The sequence below is a fragment of the Neomonachus schauinslandi genome, chromosome 1, assembly GCF_002201575.2.
Source record: "Neomonachus schauinslandi chromosome 1, ASM220157v2, whole genome shotgun sequence".
Taxonomy (NCBI): Eukaryota; Metazoa; Chordata; class Mammalia; order Carnivora; family Phocidae; genus Neomonachus; species Neomonachus schauinslandi.
In genome coordinates this window covers 2,306,609-2,323,081 of record NC_058403.1, presented here as the reverse complement: position 1 = coordinate 2,323,081, position 16,473 = coordinate 2,306,609, and the positions used below count along the sequence as shown (strand labels likewise).

The following is a 16,473-nucleotide window of genomic DNA, read 5'->3' as shown; positions in this document are numbered from 1 at the left end:
CATGCATGAGAGCGTGCGTTGTGTGTGCGTATGAGAGCACGTGTGCACATGCATGAGTGTGCATTCATGCGTGTATGAGAACGTGTGTGCATGCATTATGAGAGTGTGCATTGTGTGTGTATGAGAGCACGTGTGCACATGCATGCGTGTGTGCATGAGTGTGCATGTATGCATGTGTGAAAGCACATGTACATCACATGTGCACATGTGCCTGCGTGTATGAGAGCACTGTGCATACATGTGCACACGTTGTGCCTTCATGAGCGTGTGGTGCACATGCTTATGTGCGTGTACGAGAGCACGTGTGTGCACGTGTGCGCCTTTGTGTACGAGCATTGTGCACGAGAGCATGAGAGCGTATGCGCATGCATGTATGAGAGTATTGTGTGCGTGTGTGCACATGTGTGCCTGTGTGTATGAGAGTGTGTACATGTGTGCACATGCGCGTATGAGAGCCTGTGTGTGCATGCATGCATTTTGGGACTCGGTTGCCACAATCTGCCCCACTGGAGAGCATTCTTCTGCTCTGGCACCACCAGCTGCCTTGGTGTGAGGAGCGCCTGCTGTGTCCTGCAGGCCCAGGGACTTGTCACAGATCTAGTGTGTAGTCACCAGGCTGTGGGAGCTTCTCACATCCCTCCCACCACGAACATCACTGCTGCAGCCAGTAAAACCATTTGAACCACCTCAGAGGGACCAACGACGCTGGAGCTTGCAGAGCTGGGGTAGGTGGGGTGTGGTGGGGGCCCAGAGGTCCTTCAGCAGCTGCCCACCCCCCCCCTCCCCTGCTGTGCACGCTCAGCTCTGGCCTCCCCCACCTGCCAGGCTTCCACAGACGTGACGGTGGGAACAGACCCAGCAGCCACCGCCGGGGGGTGACAGCCCTACTGTCCTTGTCCTCGGTCCGCGGTTCCCATTCCCTTCTCAGATGGCACCTGCTGGGATGAGTGTTACCACCACCAGGGGGGTGGCCTGGGGCGGGGGCCGCTTTGATCCACGTGGCTCTTCTGGAAGCCTCTTGCCTGGAGGGTCTCCAATGAGTCCGGCGACATTGGCGGCTCCCTTTTCTCTGAGCCCCAAGCCACTTCTCCCACGAGCTTTGTGCACCTGCTCCCCAGAGACCGCGGCCTGTCTGTGTCGGGCCAGAGTTTGAGGCTCTCAGAGGAGACTCTTGGGTGGACGCGCTCCCAGAGGCTCTGGTCCCATTGTTCTTCCAGGAACCTTTTCATGGGCGTGGTGTGATGGGGTGTGAGAAGTTCAAGATGAAGAAGCCGTGCTGCTGGTCACAAATGTACGTACAGGTAGCACGTGTCGTCCGTGTGGCAAACCGGGATGGAGCACCGACGTGGTCTATGCAGACCTGCGCGAGTAATAGTAATAGAAATGGCGGTGGGGAGCCAGGAGTTAAATCCTGCCACTCCGTCCTCTCTGCCTCTCGCAGACGGGAGCTGCCTGCATGGTCTCCGGCCTCAGAGGACCAGGGGCTTCCTCCTGTCCACACTGTGGGTCTTCTGGATCCCAGGAAGGCTGGAACACCCTTCCTCGCTGAAGAGGGCCAAGGGCAAAGGGCGTTGCCAGAGGGATCTGTCTCTTATCCTAGGAGAGCAGATGCCTTCCTGGAAGTCCCTGCAGACTTCTTCCCTGTGTCCCACTGCCTGGAACGGGGTCCCACGTACATCCCAGACCAGCAGTTCCAAGAGGGGGTGGGGTTCCTTTAGGGCTTAGATCTGGGGCTGGCGTGCCCTCTTAGGGTTCGATTCCCACCTGGCGTCGTGTGGTGGGGGAGCCCACAGAGGCTGCGTGGTACTGGTGGGGCCTGAGGGGAGGTTTTCGTATGTCATTTAATTGGATCTTTTTTACCCATTGGTTGAGAAAATATGTGATGCTAGGATTCTCATGAGCCTGGTAATGGCGTTAAGTCCATTTTGGGTTCTGTTCATTGTAACAGCATTAAACGCAATAGAAAGACAAGTGTGCCCAAGTGCAGACACGACGGGAAGTGAGTGCATGTGTAAGGCAGGTTGTCCAGCACGCGGGTGTGGGTGGTGGTTGTGGGGTGTGCGGGCGCCAGCCCTGCTTGCCTTCGCGGGTCTGCTTGTCGGCTCGGAGGCCCAGGCCTCACCCTGCATTATCGAGGCTCTGTAGCAGCTGGGATATCTTGTAGGCTACTACTCCCTGGCTCTTTCTCATGGTTTCTCGGCTTCTCTGTCCTGTTTGCTTTTCCATATGAGCTGTAGGATCTGCCTATCTGGTTCCAGGGCAGGGTGGGGACCTGTTGGTATTTTAATTAGGATTCAGTTGCATTTATAAAGGATCTTAGAAAGACTGGTTCGTGTGTCATTCCTGTATCATGTATCACTATCTAACAAAACACCCTAGATGCAGTGCTCAGAGCTGCCACCGCCTTATTGGCTCACGGATTCCATGGCTCAGCAATCTGGGCTGGGCCCCGTTGGGAGGTCCCGCTGCTGGTCTCCACTGGGGTCATTCGAGTGGCTACAGTCGGCCAGTCTGCGCCTGGGGCTATGAATCCACCGCCGTGGGGCCCACCTTCCACCCTCACTTAGTGGGGAGGCTGCGAGGCCTCTGTCTGTGGGGGGAGCCCTGAAGCCAGCCTGGGTTGCTCCAGGGTCTCAGATGACCCCCTGGGGCCAGGGTCCTGGAACCACTAAGTCAGAAATAACTACACCTCTCTGTTGTCGTGGTGCCCTCAGTGACTTCAGTTAGAGCTCGTTATCGGATGTTCCGAGAACGTGGATGGATCTCTGTCCATTGTGTTTCCTCTCTCCACCACTCTGCACCTGTCCCTGGTCGTGGTAGTGCTTCGGTTACAGCGGCTTCTCTTGGGTTTACAGGATAGAGTCCTGTCATCTGCAAATAGTGATGATTTTACTCCTCCTCTTAGATTTTTAGACTTCTTGGTGGTTCCAAATGCTGAGGTTGGACTGGCAACAGATGATTATTAGCAAAGTAATATGTCCTGTTTTTCGGCCGATAGAAGGACAAGGTGGTCCCTGTAAATGAATTTACCCAGGGACTAAAGGTAGCCCCTTAAAGCCTCAAAAAGAGGACTGTGTTTTTCTAATCTGAAATTTTAGCTGGACTCGTGAAAATACCTTTGCTGCTTCCTGGCCTCGTTCAGTAACCCGCTGAAGGGATACAGCCCTTTCTCTCGGCATCGGGGCGAGCTCAGCGTGGACAGGAGTGGCGGCATTGTGTTCTCACTCGTGATGTCATCGAGTGCCGCAGGGTGTGTGCCCTGCTCCTGGCGCCGGGCACCCTCTGAGGTGGTGCCTCCCAGGCCGCGGGCTGGCTCTGCCCCGCCGTGTCGCTGTCAGCAGGATGTCTGCCGCCAGCGGCCCTGGGCTCCCGGCTCACATCAGATCGGCCGTGGGCCGGGGCACCTCCCAGACACGCTCGTCCAGGCCGTGTCTACAGCAAGAGCCAGGAGGAGCCGGTCAAGCAGCTAGAGTCCTACCGTGAGTGAGGTGTGTTTGCTCAGCCAGCATGAGGCTTGGTCCTGGTTCTGCGTCACGTTGCCACCTGCATTATGTTAGGTAGTTGAGGAATATTTGGGAGAGGCCATGCTCTCTCTCTCTCTCTCTCCTCTCCTCTTTGTTTTCAGCAGTCCGTCCTGTTCAGAGAGCATGTCCTCCGGAGCTGCCTGACTCGGAGAACTCTCCACACGCAGACCGAACACCGGGGCTCACGCCTGGTAAAGCCCAGCCTTCCTGTTTGCCTGGGAGCAGGCCGGGGCAGCTCTGCGCGCTGCACGGGGGTGCTCGCCTGTGGGGTGGGAGAGCGGACAGGCAAGGAGGAAGGGAGGGAGCTGGCGGCCGCCTCTTAGTTCTGCTTCACGATGCACTCTGAGTGCAGATGACCGAAATCCACCTGGAACGCAGCGGTTCTTAGCCCCATAATTCAGACCACGCATCAAACGTCAAAAGCGATGCATCTCTGGCGTATTTAATGTCTTCTGCCATCGCCAGCCCCCGTCTGCCCGAGGTTAACCCACCCTCAGACAGGCCAGCTGAGGCCGCCGGCCTCTGAGCGCGGCGGGACGGGGCGGCGGGCGGAGTGGCCGACCGCGGCGGCGTCTCCTCCCGGGCTCCCAGGGGCCGGGACTGTGGGTCACGAGCGCAGCTCCACACTGGAGGCACGGCCGCGGGGCCGCTTGATGCCGTCGCAGGGTCCCATGCTGCTTCCCCGCCGTGACATGGACACCGTGTGGGGGAGGTGCAGAGGCGCGAAAGGCGCTGAGTCCACGCGGAAACGAAATGGCAGCCCGTCCGCACACGGTCACCGGCCACCACTGAGGGTGTAGAGGATGGTGGACCTCGGTTTCTGTTCCCGTGCAAAGGCTTTGTTGGAAATATGGGGGTTTCCACCAAGATGGAGGGTGGGGAGTTGCCTGGGAGGATATCTGAATGTCAGACCACCGGACTGGCTAGTTCATGACGAAGAGGGACAATAGGGCCAGTGCTGGGGAGAGAGGGTCTGTGGGCATCTGGTGACAGGTCTGCCCTTGAGCTCGGGAAGGCCCAGCAGCAGTTCACCGGCAGGCCCTGGGGCAGGCCCTGGGCGGCAGCGCCAAGCTTACAGCAGGACGTGGGAGTGGGCCTGCACGCTTCTCGAATTACGGGACTGGGAACGAGGCCTGAATATTTGTAAGAGGTGGATCGCTGCGCTGGGGCAGCCGGGTCATAGCGCCAAGGGCCAGGCGGACATTTATTCCCACAGCCTGGAGGCTGACGTCGGAGATCAAGGGCTTGGCAGCGTTGGCTCCTGCGGAGGGCTGTGAGGGAAGAACCTGTTTGCAGATGACGTGTCCGCCTGTGTCTTCACATGGCCTGCCTCTGAGGGAGGCTGTGTCCTAACCTCTCTCCTGGGGACACGGGCGGATTGCGTTACGGCCCACCCCAATGACCTCATCTAATGCCATCACCTCTTTAAGGACCTGGTCTCCACATACAGCCGCATTCTCAGGTGCTGGCGGTTAAGACCCTGCCATAGCTTTTGGGGGACTCCATTCAGCCATAACGAGAGGTGCCCCCCTGGGGTCTGAGAGTGGTCAGGCCCTGCTCAGGACGGTGCTGAGCTGCGCCACGGTGCTTCTTCGCTTCCCCTCAGGGCCCTGAGCCACAGACAGCTCGGCGGCGGGAACTGCGGGCTTGGAATCAGCAGCGGAAGCCCTGGGAGGGACAGGGTGTCAGAACCACTGAGGGTCCCGCTTCTTGGGGGGCTGGAGGCCCGGGGCCGGCGTCCCTGCGGTGGCCGGTGGCGCCGAAGCTCCCACGTGAGGCCGCCTTGCTGCTCTGCGAACAACTTCAGCTCAGCCTCGCCAAGCCGCCTGGCCCTCTGCCCCTGTCGATTGGCCAGCAGTCAGTTCTGGGCCTTCTAGCCTGGGGGGCTGGCTCCACACTGTACCCCCACTTTGAGGAGCCTGAGCGTGCAGCTCGTCCCCTGCCCCCTGCAGCTCGCCTAGGGGTGCAAACTCAGGAGGCAGCCATCTCACCGTCAGGATCAAGTTGTGCAGATGCAGGATTCTGGAACAACCTAGACCTACTATCTAATGAAGGGACTTAGAGACAGGCCAGGCTTCCTTGCTGCCTCGGCGACGGCATCCGAGCATTAGCGTGAAAGTGCCGTGGGAGGGGGACAGGCTGGCTGTTCTGCCTCCAGGCTCCTCGTAAGCAGTTGGTGTCTTCGGAGGCCTGGGCGCTGGGGGCTCATCCCGGTGTCCTTTAGGCAGGGTGAAGGGCTGCATGCTGGGCCTTCTCCTCTCCATGTATTGGGCGCTCACGTCGGGGAGCAGCGTTGTGAGTAAGTGCTGGGCTCTGGCTTCCCTGTCCTGAGCGGCAGGTCTTGAAGCCGCTGGGCCTCAGTTTCTTCATCTGTAACATGGAGGTCTAGACTCCAAGAACCCACCTTATGGGATTTATCATCACTTCATAGTCATCAGGAACCTGCAAACGAAGATCACCATGTGATACCGTGACACCCCGGATTGGGCTCAGAGGACTCTGACCTACGGAAGTGTGGTATGCTGTCGGGAAACGGATACGAGGGAAACCCGCATGGGCACAGTGTAGCGTTGTCTGTAGGAGCTCGGACGAGCACGCCCCAGCGCTGCGGGTCCTAATCCTGGGGCATCACCCAGAGTTCCCGATGCCCTGAGCACGGTCGGTCATAAGCAGAGGTGACGCGCAGACGGAGATGATCAGGATGGAGCGTCACCAAGTACTTCGCTTGCAGGGGGAGCTGCTTAGCTTGCGGCCCTGCAGCAGAAACGCAAGCTTGGGTATTTGTTCGGATTTCTGTTAGAGAATCTTAGACCCTGAAGCATCATCTGCTACATTACAATAAGGTCCTGCAGAGGACCTCAAGGGGAAGTGCAATGAAATGCATTTCCTGACTTTACAGAAGAGCTCGGTGCTGTGTGTTTTGAACACGGACGGTGGTGGTGGTGGCTGGCGGGCGCCGCGAGCATCAGACCCCATGGGCTGCATTTGCAAGAATGGAGTTCTATTTAAAAATGAAAACTTGACAGAGTGCCGGACTGTGTGCAAACGTGCAGAGCCTGACTTACACTTGTCTGGTCAGAGTTAAGCCGTTTTTAGGCGCTCTCGGCAGCCTGAGTTGCGCCTCCCCCACCGCACTCCTGCTGTGTCCATCGAGGCCGGGGAAAGGCTGGGGGCGTGCGGGCCGAGCGGGGCAGCATCCAAGCAGACGGTCAGCACTGGGTGCTCTCGTGGGGTGGGCATGTGGGAGGACCCCTGAACCGCTGCGGCTGATGTTCCTTAGTATGGAGTCTGGCCCACAGGGAGTGATGGAGTCATGCATTTGGACCCCACTTCTGGGGCATCCAAGCCAGAGACTGACAGCCCAGGCAGGTGGCCAGCAGCAGGTCAGAACACGCCAGCCTCAGGAGAGCCCAGGGCCACGCTCACCCTCGGGTCCTGGGAGCCCAGCAGACAGCGGTGGGACCAACCTGGGGTGACCGTGGAAGGACAAGGGCAGGTCGTGAACGTGAGTCATAAAGAAGGCTAGCTGTCGGAACGAAGCTCCAGGCCACATCCGTCAGCCCTCGTCAGGGTCCCTGCCGAGCCCCGGGGTCTGGGGCAGGGGGGCCAGCTGGACCCCGGACGCCAGCGTTGCAGACAGGGGTGTGGTGGTGGTGAGGCCCTGAGAAACGCATGTCTAAGGGTCGGTGCAGCTCTGCAGGGAATCCTGGGGATGGACTTTTACATCAGAGACCCGGCAGCCCAGGGACCGGCTACTTCATAACCTCGGGGTTGAAATAGATTCCCGAGTGAGAGACTGCGTTCGCACAGACTTGTGCTCGAGCATGCATGGTCGCCAGGCGCCATGGGCAGGTGAGTCGGCAGACCGGGACCTCCGCGCCGTGGAAGGTCGATGTGCCTTCAGGCTGAACGGTGGTGTGTACGTTGTGCTGAGCCACAAGGCAGCTGCTGGGTGTTTCTACTCACGTGAGCCTAGAGAAAAGGAAGCCAGATCCACAGTGCCAGAGGCTGGTGGCGTTGCCAGGGCCTGGGCGCTGCCTGGGCAGGGATGAAGGGAAGCACCCTGATGTGACCACGGCCCCCATGGCCGTGGCTTTCCAAGTGCCCTCACCCTGCGCACCAGTGAGCACATCTGAGCTGTGCTGAGCTGCACCTTGATGGACATGTACCTCGTGCCCCGGTGATGGAATCAGCAGGCCGGCCATGGAACCTGGGAATCTGCTTTTAAAAGCATCACGGCTGATACGGCAATCTATGTGCTGGCTTCTGGGGACCCTGGTTATTCTGGTGGGAGTGTGGGTAGAGAGCCTGCCGGTTAGGTGCTAGAGGATGGGCATTGGTGCCGGGTCCAGACAAAGCCATTAGCTCTAGTACACGGAAGGAGTACGTTGTCAGGCCTGGCCTGGCTGGCATGTTCGGGACTCTGCCTTCCAGAAGCGTCCCCTGCCCGTGGGAAGTGTGTGGACGCAATCTCACTGCCTACGTTGGAATCTGGTCCTACTCCTTCTCACGGTTGGACCCCGAACAAGTCAGCTGTCTGTGCTGCTGTTTGCTTGGAGGGGAGGGTTTGCAGCGTCCCCAACAATGTAGTAGGAAGTGTCTTGCTGTCCCCATGTGTTTTCTGTTCTTTAGGTTCAGAGGATCAGTTACAGTAACTGCGGAGTAACCAGTTAGTAACAAACCATCCCAGCACTGGTCTGAGATAGACACTGCCCTTAGTTGCCCTCCCTGTCCCTTCAGCCACAGCGGGCTGGTGGCTTGGGGCTGCAGAGGGGCTGTGGCATCCGAAGGCCTGACTGGGCCTGGACGGCCAGCTTTCGCTGCCAATGTCCTCCTGACACGGCAACTGGCTCCCCCTGAGCCGACCACGTGAGGACCAGGGGCCGGGCAAAAGTTGTGCTTTTGCGACTCAGCCTCAGAAATCACAGCGGCCTGTTTCCAGCACAGTCGGTTTGGTCTCGGGGGGCAGCCGGCCCCCTGGTGCCCCCAGGTGTGCTCAGCTTGTAGAGTGAAGCAGGACCTGCCCTGGAGAGTCGGGGAGCCTGTCTCAGAGCCAGCTCCGCGCCCCATCCCCAGAGAGCATGCGGGCCCCTCTCCTGCGGACCACGGGCAGCCCTGAGTTTGGATCACAGCTTCCTGCTTGGTTCTCTGCCACGAGGGGGGGGGTTACAGGGCAGCTCACGGGACAAGCGCAGCCAAGAAGTGTGAGCTTTGGGCTTCACTGTTGGAAGTAAGAGATGCACGTGGAAAAGGGAGAAAGACTGGTTAGGCCCCTGGGTGAGTCACCGTGCTGTGCCAGAGCCCAGACAGAGGCTCTTAGCTTCCAAGTGCACCACAGTGTGGGAATTAAATCGTTGAGATAGTATGGATCTGTTCTATAGAGATTTCATGTGCAGTTTGATCTTTTAAATGATGCTAAAAAACGTCTAAAATAAAAACTATCTGTAATGCTTTTTCCTAGAGGTAATCAATCACTAGTAATATTTGGGGGCATTCGTTTAGGTTTTTTTCTTCCTTTCTTGTGTGCATGGGGGTGTGTGTGTGGTGTGCATGTGGTGTGTGTGCGTGGTGTGTGTGAGAGTGTGTAGTGTGGGGGGGGGTGGTGTGCGTGACGTATGAGTGGCTTATGTCCCTTCCAGAAGGAAAGGCCGCAGAGAGTGGCGTGAGTGAGCCGCTGGCTGGCGGGCTCTGCTGCGCACCCCGTGGGTCGTCCTCCGCATGCCGCCGCCGGGGTCCCAGGCACCCGTCCTCACTGCTGTCCCTGTCCTTTCCAGGACGGCTCTTCTCAGTGAAGGACCTTGCACTCGCTACTGAGTAGCGACCATGGGCCTGCTCGCCTACCTGAAGACCCAGTTCATGGTGCACCTGCTCATCGGGTTCGTCTTCGTGGTGAGCGGGCTGGTCATCAACTTCGTCCAGCTCTGCACGCTAGTCCTCTGGCCGGTGAACAAGCAACTTTACCGCCGGCTCAACTGCCGCCTCGCCTACTCGCTGTGGAGCCGTGAGTGTTGCCCGCGCCGCGCATGCGGGGAGGTGGGGGCTGGGCAGCAGGGGGGAAAGGACGTCCTTTGTGCCAGACGAACCCGAACCCCGAACAGACCGGCCTGCACTCCCTGCCGGGCGGGGGCCCCTGGGGTGGGGAATGCTCCCGATGACGTGTGCGGCAGGTGGGGCCCTGCTGGCGGTCCCCACGTGGGAACAGAGGGGCTGCTCAGGGGTGGCCAGCAGACACGCGGAGGGTGCTCAGCCTCTCCACGGGGTTGAGCCGAATGACATCCCGACAGCCGACCGCTTGGACCCACCGAGGACGCAGTTTTGTATGGTTAACATGGTCTTGGATATTTGAGGACAGATATGAACTCGGTTCGCCAGCCGAGCAGCGGGGCGCCGCGAGCCAACCGCGGGTGGCCTGTCTGCTCTCTGGTGCGTGCGAGCACCTGTCTGTCAAGGACAAGGACCCTTGCCCGCTTTGATCTCACGTACGCGTGTAGACGTGTGTCTGTGGCCGACGTGCACCTGCGTGTGCGTGTGCGTGTAAAATCAGTCCCCACCTGCCGGGTGACGGAGACGCCAGCGCCCCACAGCAAAGCCCACGGTTGCCGGGGCTGGACCGTTGTCCCACAAGATACGAATGTGCCTGAGTGCTTCCTGCAGAAGCACCGTCAGTACAGACCTTCTCCTTTTACCACTTGGACATCAGCACAAACCGGCAGCCACCGTAGTGCCCCCTTCGCGGGGCGCGAGTACGGTGAGTGCGCCGCGGACCCCCGCAGCCCTGACCAGTGAGGGCGTCTCCCTACTGACGCAGAGCCATCTGCAAAATACATTTCTAAGCGAAAGGGGAAGGCGCACAACGAGGTTCAGGGCACACTGCTGTTTCTTTGAGGACGGCGTGTGCTGGGTGTGCACGTGTGCATGCTGGTCGTGCCTGGAGGGTCCCCCGGGTCGCCAGGAAACCGAATACCCAGGGACTGGAGAAACGAGGGGCTTCCACTTTGTGCATTGTTATGTTTTACTTATTTACTGCTTGTTTGGTTTCTATTTTTTTCCTTTTCCTTTTTACTGTTTACATTTATTTACGTATATGTCTGACTTTGCGCTGTTTATGTTTTTGAGCTTAAGACCATGTTTCTTTTATAGTAAAGAGAAAACAATACCCATTTTATATCCTCTGGGAAACGGTGAGTCTCCGTTAGCCTCCCAGCTCGGGAGCAGAGGCAGGAAGACCTCCAAGGAGGCTCGGAGGCCCGTGACTTCCTGCGGCCTCGGCCGAGACCGGCAAGCTGGCCCATAGCTTTAGCTTGCCTTACACGCTTAACAGCTTCAGTTACCAGGGTTTGTTTTCTCTTTCAGATAAAAGATTTTTGTGGGGGTGGGGGAGGGAGAATTAAAAATCCTGTCGTGTGAAACATACAGTGAGCTGCTCGTGAGTATAATTGGGTAAGAGAAATACACACCAAAAGGGCAAATACTGATTAATAAAAACTAAATTGTAACTCCACCTGCAGCAGGATTGTAAGGTTAAAACACTCCCAAACAGCTCAGTCCTGGATGAGGCCGGCTTGTTAGCACGTGGCTGGGGGCACAGTACGTAAAGGGAACCTCTTAGCGCTGCCCCATCCCCTCAGCAGAGAGCGGGGGCTGGCACCGAACCTCGAGCTTGCCTTCCAGGGGCCCCAGATGGACCAGCTGCAGGGGGGGGACTGGATTTAACTAGACCCGGAGCCGTGGCTGGGGTGGAGCAGGTTAGCAGTGCCCCTTGGGATCAGCTTGTCTGGGGGAAATACCTCCCACTTTAGGCTCGAAGAATCTCACAGATCAAGACAAAGCAAATATGAACTCATAGTCGGAGGACAAGAAACATCCGGCAGATTTAGACAAAACACTAGCAAACGGTGACAAAGGAATCAGATAGAACGCCCATAAATAAAAATTGTAATTGTAGAGTATTGTTAGAGTGAACTGTCAGCTGGTGCTGGTGAATGTGACGTCACGTTGGACCCAGCTCACGGGAGACCAGGCACAGTGACGCGAGTGTGCGGCAGAGACCCGGGAGGAGAGGGTGACACGGGCTGAAAGGAGGACGGGGAGAGAGGCCGGGTCTGTGGAGGGGGCGCGGCAGGCGGTGCTGGGACAGGATCCTCCTGGGTGGATGAAGACGTGGTGCTGTGACTCCTCGAGGGCAGCGTGTTCCCAGCAGGGAAAATAAACCGACACGCACGCTCAGACACGCCCCAGGGAGGTCACACATGGTGGAGACAAAGAGCAGGTGCAGAAATACCCAGACGGGAAAGCCCGAGTGCCGGCAGGAATGGACAGACCGACCGACGGCGGTCGTTCAAACGAGGGTGACCTAGAACAGTCTGATGCCAGCCAAGAGCGGCGGCACTCGCGGCCCACGATTTGCACCTGACATTCCCGTCGGAGAAGTTCTTTAGGAAGAACAAAAGCTATCATACAGCAGGGTCTGAGGTGCTGGAAAGAGGGCAGTCAGAGAAATTGGTGAGTAGGTACATCTAAGCGATGCTGTTAAGTAATGACCATGCCCGGTTTGTGAGGCTGAACCAGAACCAGTCAGGGCAGAAGCGGGGGTGGGGGTCGGGGGGGCTGTGTGCGTGGGGTGAGGGAGGGGGGGAGGGAGGGGACGTTGGGGGAGAGTTCCAGTCCCACTGGGCTCACTTCTCCTTCTGGTATTCGCCAGGAGGACAGCGGCCTCTGATGTCAGACTTTGCTAACAAAAGGTGGGGTGGGAAACAGACATCAGACTAACTCTTAGAAGAAGATGGGTTAAAAAAGCAAAGACAAATGCATTTTTGTAACAAAGACAACGAAGTGGAGGAAAGCCTGAGAACAAAACCTGTCTCCCGGCGGGAAGCAGACTGGAGTGAGCCCCTTGTGCGGGGAGCATCCCAGACGCCGGCGAGGGGCGCCAGCCTTCTGTTGCTGAGCGCGAGGCTGTGGGAGCCCCCGAGGGACCCGCTGAAGCGGGGGTGTTCCACAGGTGTCGCCCTCCGAATTGGACTGAGTGGAAGGCTCCCCCAGATTACAGGGGCATGCGGGGAGGGCTGCAGTCACATCATTGTTTTAATGACCCTGAGCCACTGTCCAGTGTCTGGCTGGACGCGAACCCTGCTCTCACCCTGTGATGCCTGGCGCCCTCCCGCTAGCCGCTCTGAGCGTGTTCCCAGTGTGACCCTCGTCCAGGCCCTGGCTCCCGCTGACCTGGCCACGCCGAACCTTCCTGGCTGGAAAAGAGAAAATCGCCTCCCTCGCAGCCACTCTATCCAGATCGAGTCAATGCAGGGAGTTTGAGAACGGCGATGCGCAGCGAGTGGCTGAAAGAGAGAGCTTGCTCATTCTGAATGAAGGAAATCACACCGAAAAATGAGGGCTGGGTCCAGGAGCCCACCAGCAAGACTCCTTCAGAGTGCTCCCCCGCGGGGCCAGGGTTGCAGGCACCGACAGCGGGCTGGCAGCCGCCTGGCGGCTCCACGCTCCACAGACAGAGAGGCTGCTTGTCTCCAGATGAGATGGGCAGGCACCCCCGCCCACCGTGCCCTGGGCTGCCGACTGGCGGGCGGGGAGGAGCAGCCTGGTGATGCTCCGACAGAGCCGCTCTCCGGGACGGGCCGTGGCTCGTCCTCACAGAACGTCTGTGGGGGATTTGGGGTGCCTGTCCATCTGGCCCTCCGTCTGTGGTCTCTGGGTGCCTCTGGAACACAGGGATGGCTGGGAGAGCCAGCGTTCATGGACGTTGACCGCGAGGCGGCCCCGCTCTGGAGCACCTGCGAGGAGGGGCCTGTGCCGTCCCTCTCGCAGGTGGGGCCACACAGCTGGGGAGGGGGCCCCCCGAGCCAGCCTGCGGCTCAGTAGCGCACTGCACTCCCGCCCTTGGCGGCTCTGAGTCAGGAGGCTGAGGCCGTATTGGCTCCTCTCGAACGAAGGATAAGAAAGAACTTGCCCGTGTCCGCGGCAGCGTCGTTCCCACGAGCCCACAGTCTGAACACATGTCCAGCGATGGATGAATGGATAGAGAAAACGCGGTCCTACGTGCAGTGGGAAATTATTTGGCCTTTACACAGGGACTCTTGCCACAGGGGATAACACGGCTGAAACCTCAGGACATCGCGTGAAGTGAGGTGAGCTGGTCCCAGAAGGACACGTACTGCCCCATCCCGCTTCCAAAAGGGACCTGAAATCGGCCGCACCCTGGAGGGGCCTAGGGTTGGTGATGTGGTGCGCCGTCCAGCCCTGTGCCCCGTGGTAACGGTGCCGGATTGTGCACTGGAGGTGTGTTCGGAGGGCGCGTCTCAAGTGTTCTTACTAGGATAATGGAAAAAACACTCCCCCATTCCCCAGCAAGTCTCTTTAGAAGCAACAGTCTCCACCATAGTCCCTCGTGAACCAGCTCACCCCCGGGGACTTGGCGCAGGCCCTGCCAGGGCTGCCGCCATCCGATAAACAAGAGCCACAGAGAGAGAGGGAGAGGGCGGCTCTGGGCTGTGTCTCCCCGCATCAGCAGGGGACGCTTCTAGATGCGCAAGCGGCCGGCCTCCTGGCCTCTGATTTCCTTCCTTTTCTTTTCAACAGCTTTACCGAGACAAAATCCCCGCTTTATACAGTCCGTACAGCCCAGTGGTCCTGGTGTAGTCACCCCAGAAAGAAACCCCATAGGCACTCACAGCCGCCGCCCATCCCCCAGCCCTGCAGTCAGTCCGCTGCCTCCTGTCTGTGGGTTTGCCCGTTCTGGACATCGCATGCAGCCCCTACGGGTCGGTCCTTCAAGACGGACTCACTGTTTCCCAGGCTCGCCCAGGTTGCGGCTGGGTCACGTGACGCAGCGGCGGGACTGGTGGTGCGGCCGGCCATGGCTCAGTGGGCATTTGGGGTGTCTGCTGCTCGGCGCTTTGAGCATCCGTGCACAGGTGTTTGCAGGGACACCTGTTCTCGTGGCTCCTGGGCAGATCCCTGGGGTGCGATCGCGGGGCCGTCCCCGAGCTCCGTGTGGACACCAGTTACCGAGAAAGTGCCCAGCACGTGCACGGCGCCAGGCGGGGCTCCTGTCTCTCCCGTCGGTGTCCGGTGACAGCCATCCCGAGGAGCGGGAAGGGTGTCTCACTGCGGTTTGGGCGCATCCTGATGGCTGGTGATACTGAGCATCATCTCGTGTGCTTGTGGGCCGCCTGTAAATACTCGAGAAAGGTCTGTTTGGATCGTTTGTCTTCCACGCCTGCGCCTTTCTCCAGGCTTGTGAATGCGGGCTAGAAGCGGCCAGGGCTAGCAGGGTCACTGGTGCCGGGTTTGCCTCTGACAGGTGGCCTTTTCCGCTGACCCTGCCTCGGGTTGTCTCCCGGGTGGCAGGGACTGTGGCTGGTGAGTGTCCAGGTATCATCTGAGGGGCAGACCTTCCGTCCAGCTCCCACCTTACAGAGAAGGAAGGGACCCCAGAGGCTGCGTGATCAGCATCACATGGGGCACAGAGCTTATGCAGCCCCCATCTTGCCCCAGGCTGGTGGGGATGCCCATCGGGAAGGAGGGACCAGCCCCAGTCATCTGGTTCTTGGGTGTTAACGTCGTGAGCTGTGGCCCGTGGAGTCCTCCAGGGGCCCTGTAAGGAAGCCACTATTTTCTCCTTTCTGTAAATGGGGAAACTGAGGCCCAGGCAGTCAGACGTGGAGCCTGCTCTCCAAGCCCTGACCTCCATCCCCCAGGGCCGGTCCCATCAGAAGATGGAGGGGCTGGTGTTGAGCACAAAAACAACGGGGCCGTCCTATGGTGATCCTGAGCGCGAAAGCTGTGCTTCTTGGTCCGTGGGGTCACCGTGGTGGGCATAGTCACACTGCCGACCATTCTGTGGTAAAAATGTGATCGTCCCTCAAATCACAGCACCTGTGGGAATCATAATGGGACATAAAGACGTCCACCTAAGATTACGGTTTTCTTCCACTTCTGCTTTCCATTTGTCTTTTCCCTGACTTTTGTTTAGAAAAGGTCATTACAATTTTGGAAAATTAAATTTATGAAACCTAAACCATCAAAACTCATTTCTAGCTGGAAGTCCCACCTGGATGAACATTCTGTAAAAGTCCCCTGAGCACGGGCTTGGCCGGCACCTCCTGCAGCGGGGTTTCCGTATCCAAGCCCAGCGTCCTGCACCTGCTGACGCCGCTCCCCTGTGTCTGCAGAGTTGGTCATGCTGCTGGAGTGGTGGTCCTGCACGGAGTGCACGCTGTTCACGGACCAGGCCACGGTGGACCGTTTCGGCAAGGAGCACGTGGTCATCATCCTCAACCACAACTTTGAAATTGATTTCCTCTGTGGGTGGACCATGTGTGAGCGGTTTGGCGTGCTGGGGGTGAGCCACATGGGGGTCCCGGGGAGGTGCTGGGGGTGAGCAGTGCGAGGTCCCGGGGAGGTGCTGGGGGTGAGCAGTGCAGTGTTCCTGGGGAGGTGTTGGGGGTGAGCAGTGCAGTGTTCCAGGGAGGTGTTGGGGGTGAGCCACACAGGCGTTCTGGGAAGGTGCTGGGGGTGAGCCACATGGGGGTCCCGGGGAGGTGCTGGGGGTGAGCAGTGCGGGGTCCCGGGGAGGTGCTGGGGGTGAGCAGTGCGGGGTCCCGGGGAGGTGCTGGGGGTGAGCAGTGCGGGGTCCCGGGGAGGGGGTGGGGGTGAGCAGTGCGGGGTCCCGGGGGGGTGCTGGGGGGGAGCAGTGCAGGGTGCCGGGGGGGTGTTGGGGGTGAGCCACACAGGCGTTCTGGGAAGGTGCTGGGGGTGAGCCACATGGGGGTCCCGGGGAGGTGCTGGGGGTGAGCAGTGCGAGGTCCCGGGGAGGTGCTGGGGGTGAGCAGTGCAGTGTTCCTGGGGAGGTGTTGGGGGTGAGCAGTGCAGTGTTCCAGGGAGGTGTTGGGGGTGAGCCACACAGGCGTTCTGGGAAGGTGCTGGGGGTGAGCAG

The 16,473-nt window shown here is 59.1% G+C and overlaps 1 protein-coding gene across 9 annotated transcripts in view; it reads left to right on the top strand.

The window, feature by feature from the left end:
- Positions 1–16,473, top strand: part of AGPAT3 (1-acylglycerol-3-phosphate O-acyltransferase 3) — a 151,699-nt gene that overhangs the window by 119,851 nt on the left and 15,375 nt on the right. For 5 of the 9 annotated variants that reach the window (XM_021679252.1, XM_021679254.2, XM_021679251.1 and 2 more), the window contains exons 2-3: positions 9,299–9,525; positions 15,710–15,879. In XM_021679252.1, coding sequence (XP_021534927.1) covers positions 9,348–9,525; positions 15,710–15,879 — 348 coding nt within the window. In that variant the 5' untranslated portion in view covers positions 9,299–9,347. Of the gene's footprint in view, positions 1–3,576; positions 3,716–9,298; positions 9,526–13,625; positions 13,664–15,709; positions 15,880–16,473 lie in introns of those variants that run through there. The other 4 variants (XM_021679250.1, XM_021679257.1, XM_021679258.1 and 1 more) reach the window with 3 other exon arrangements.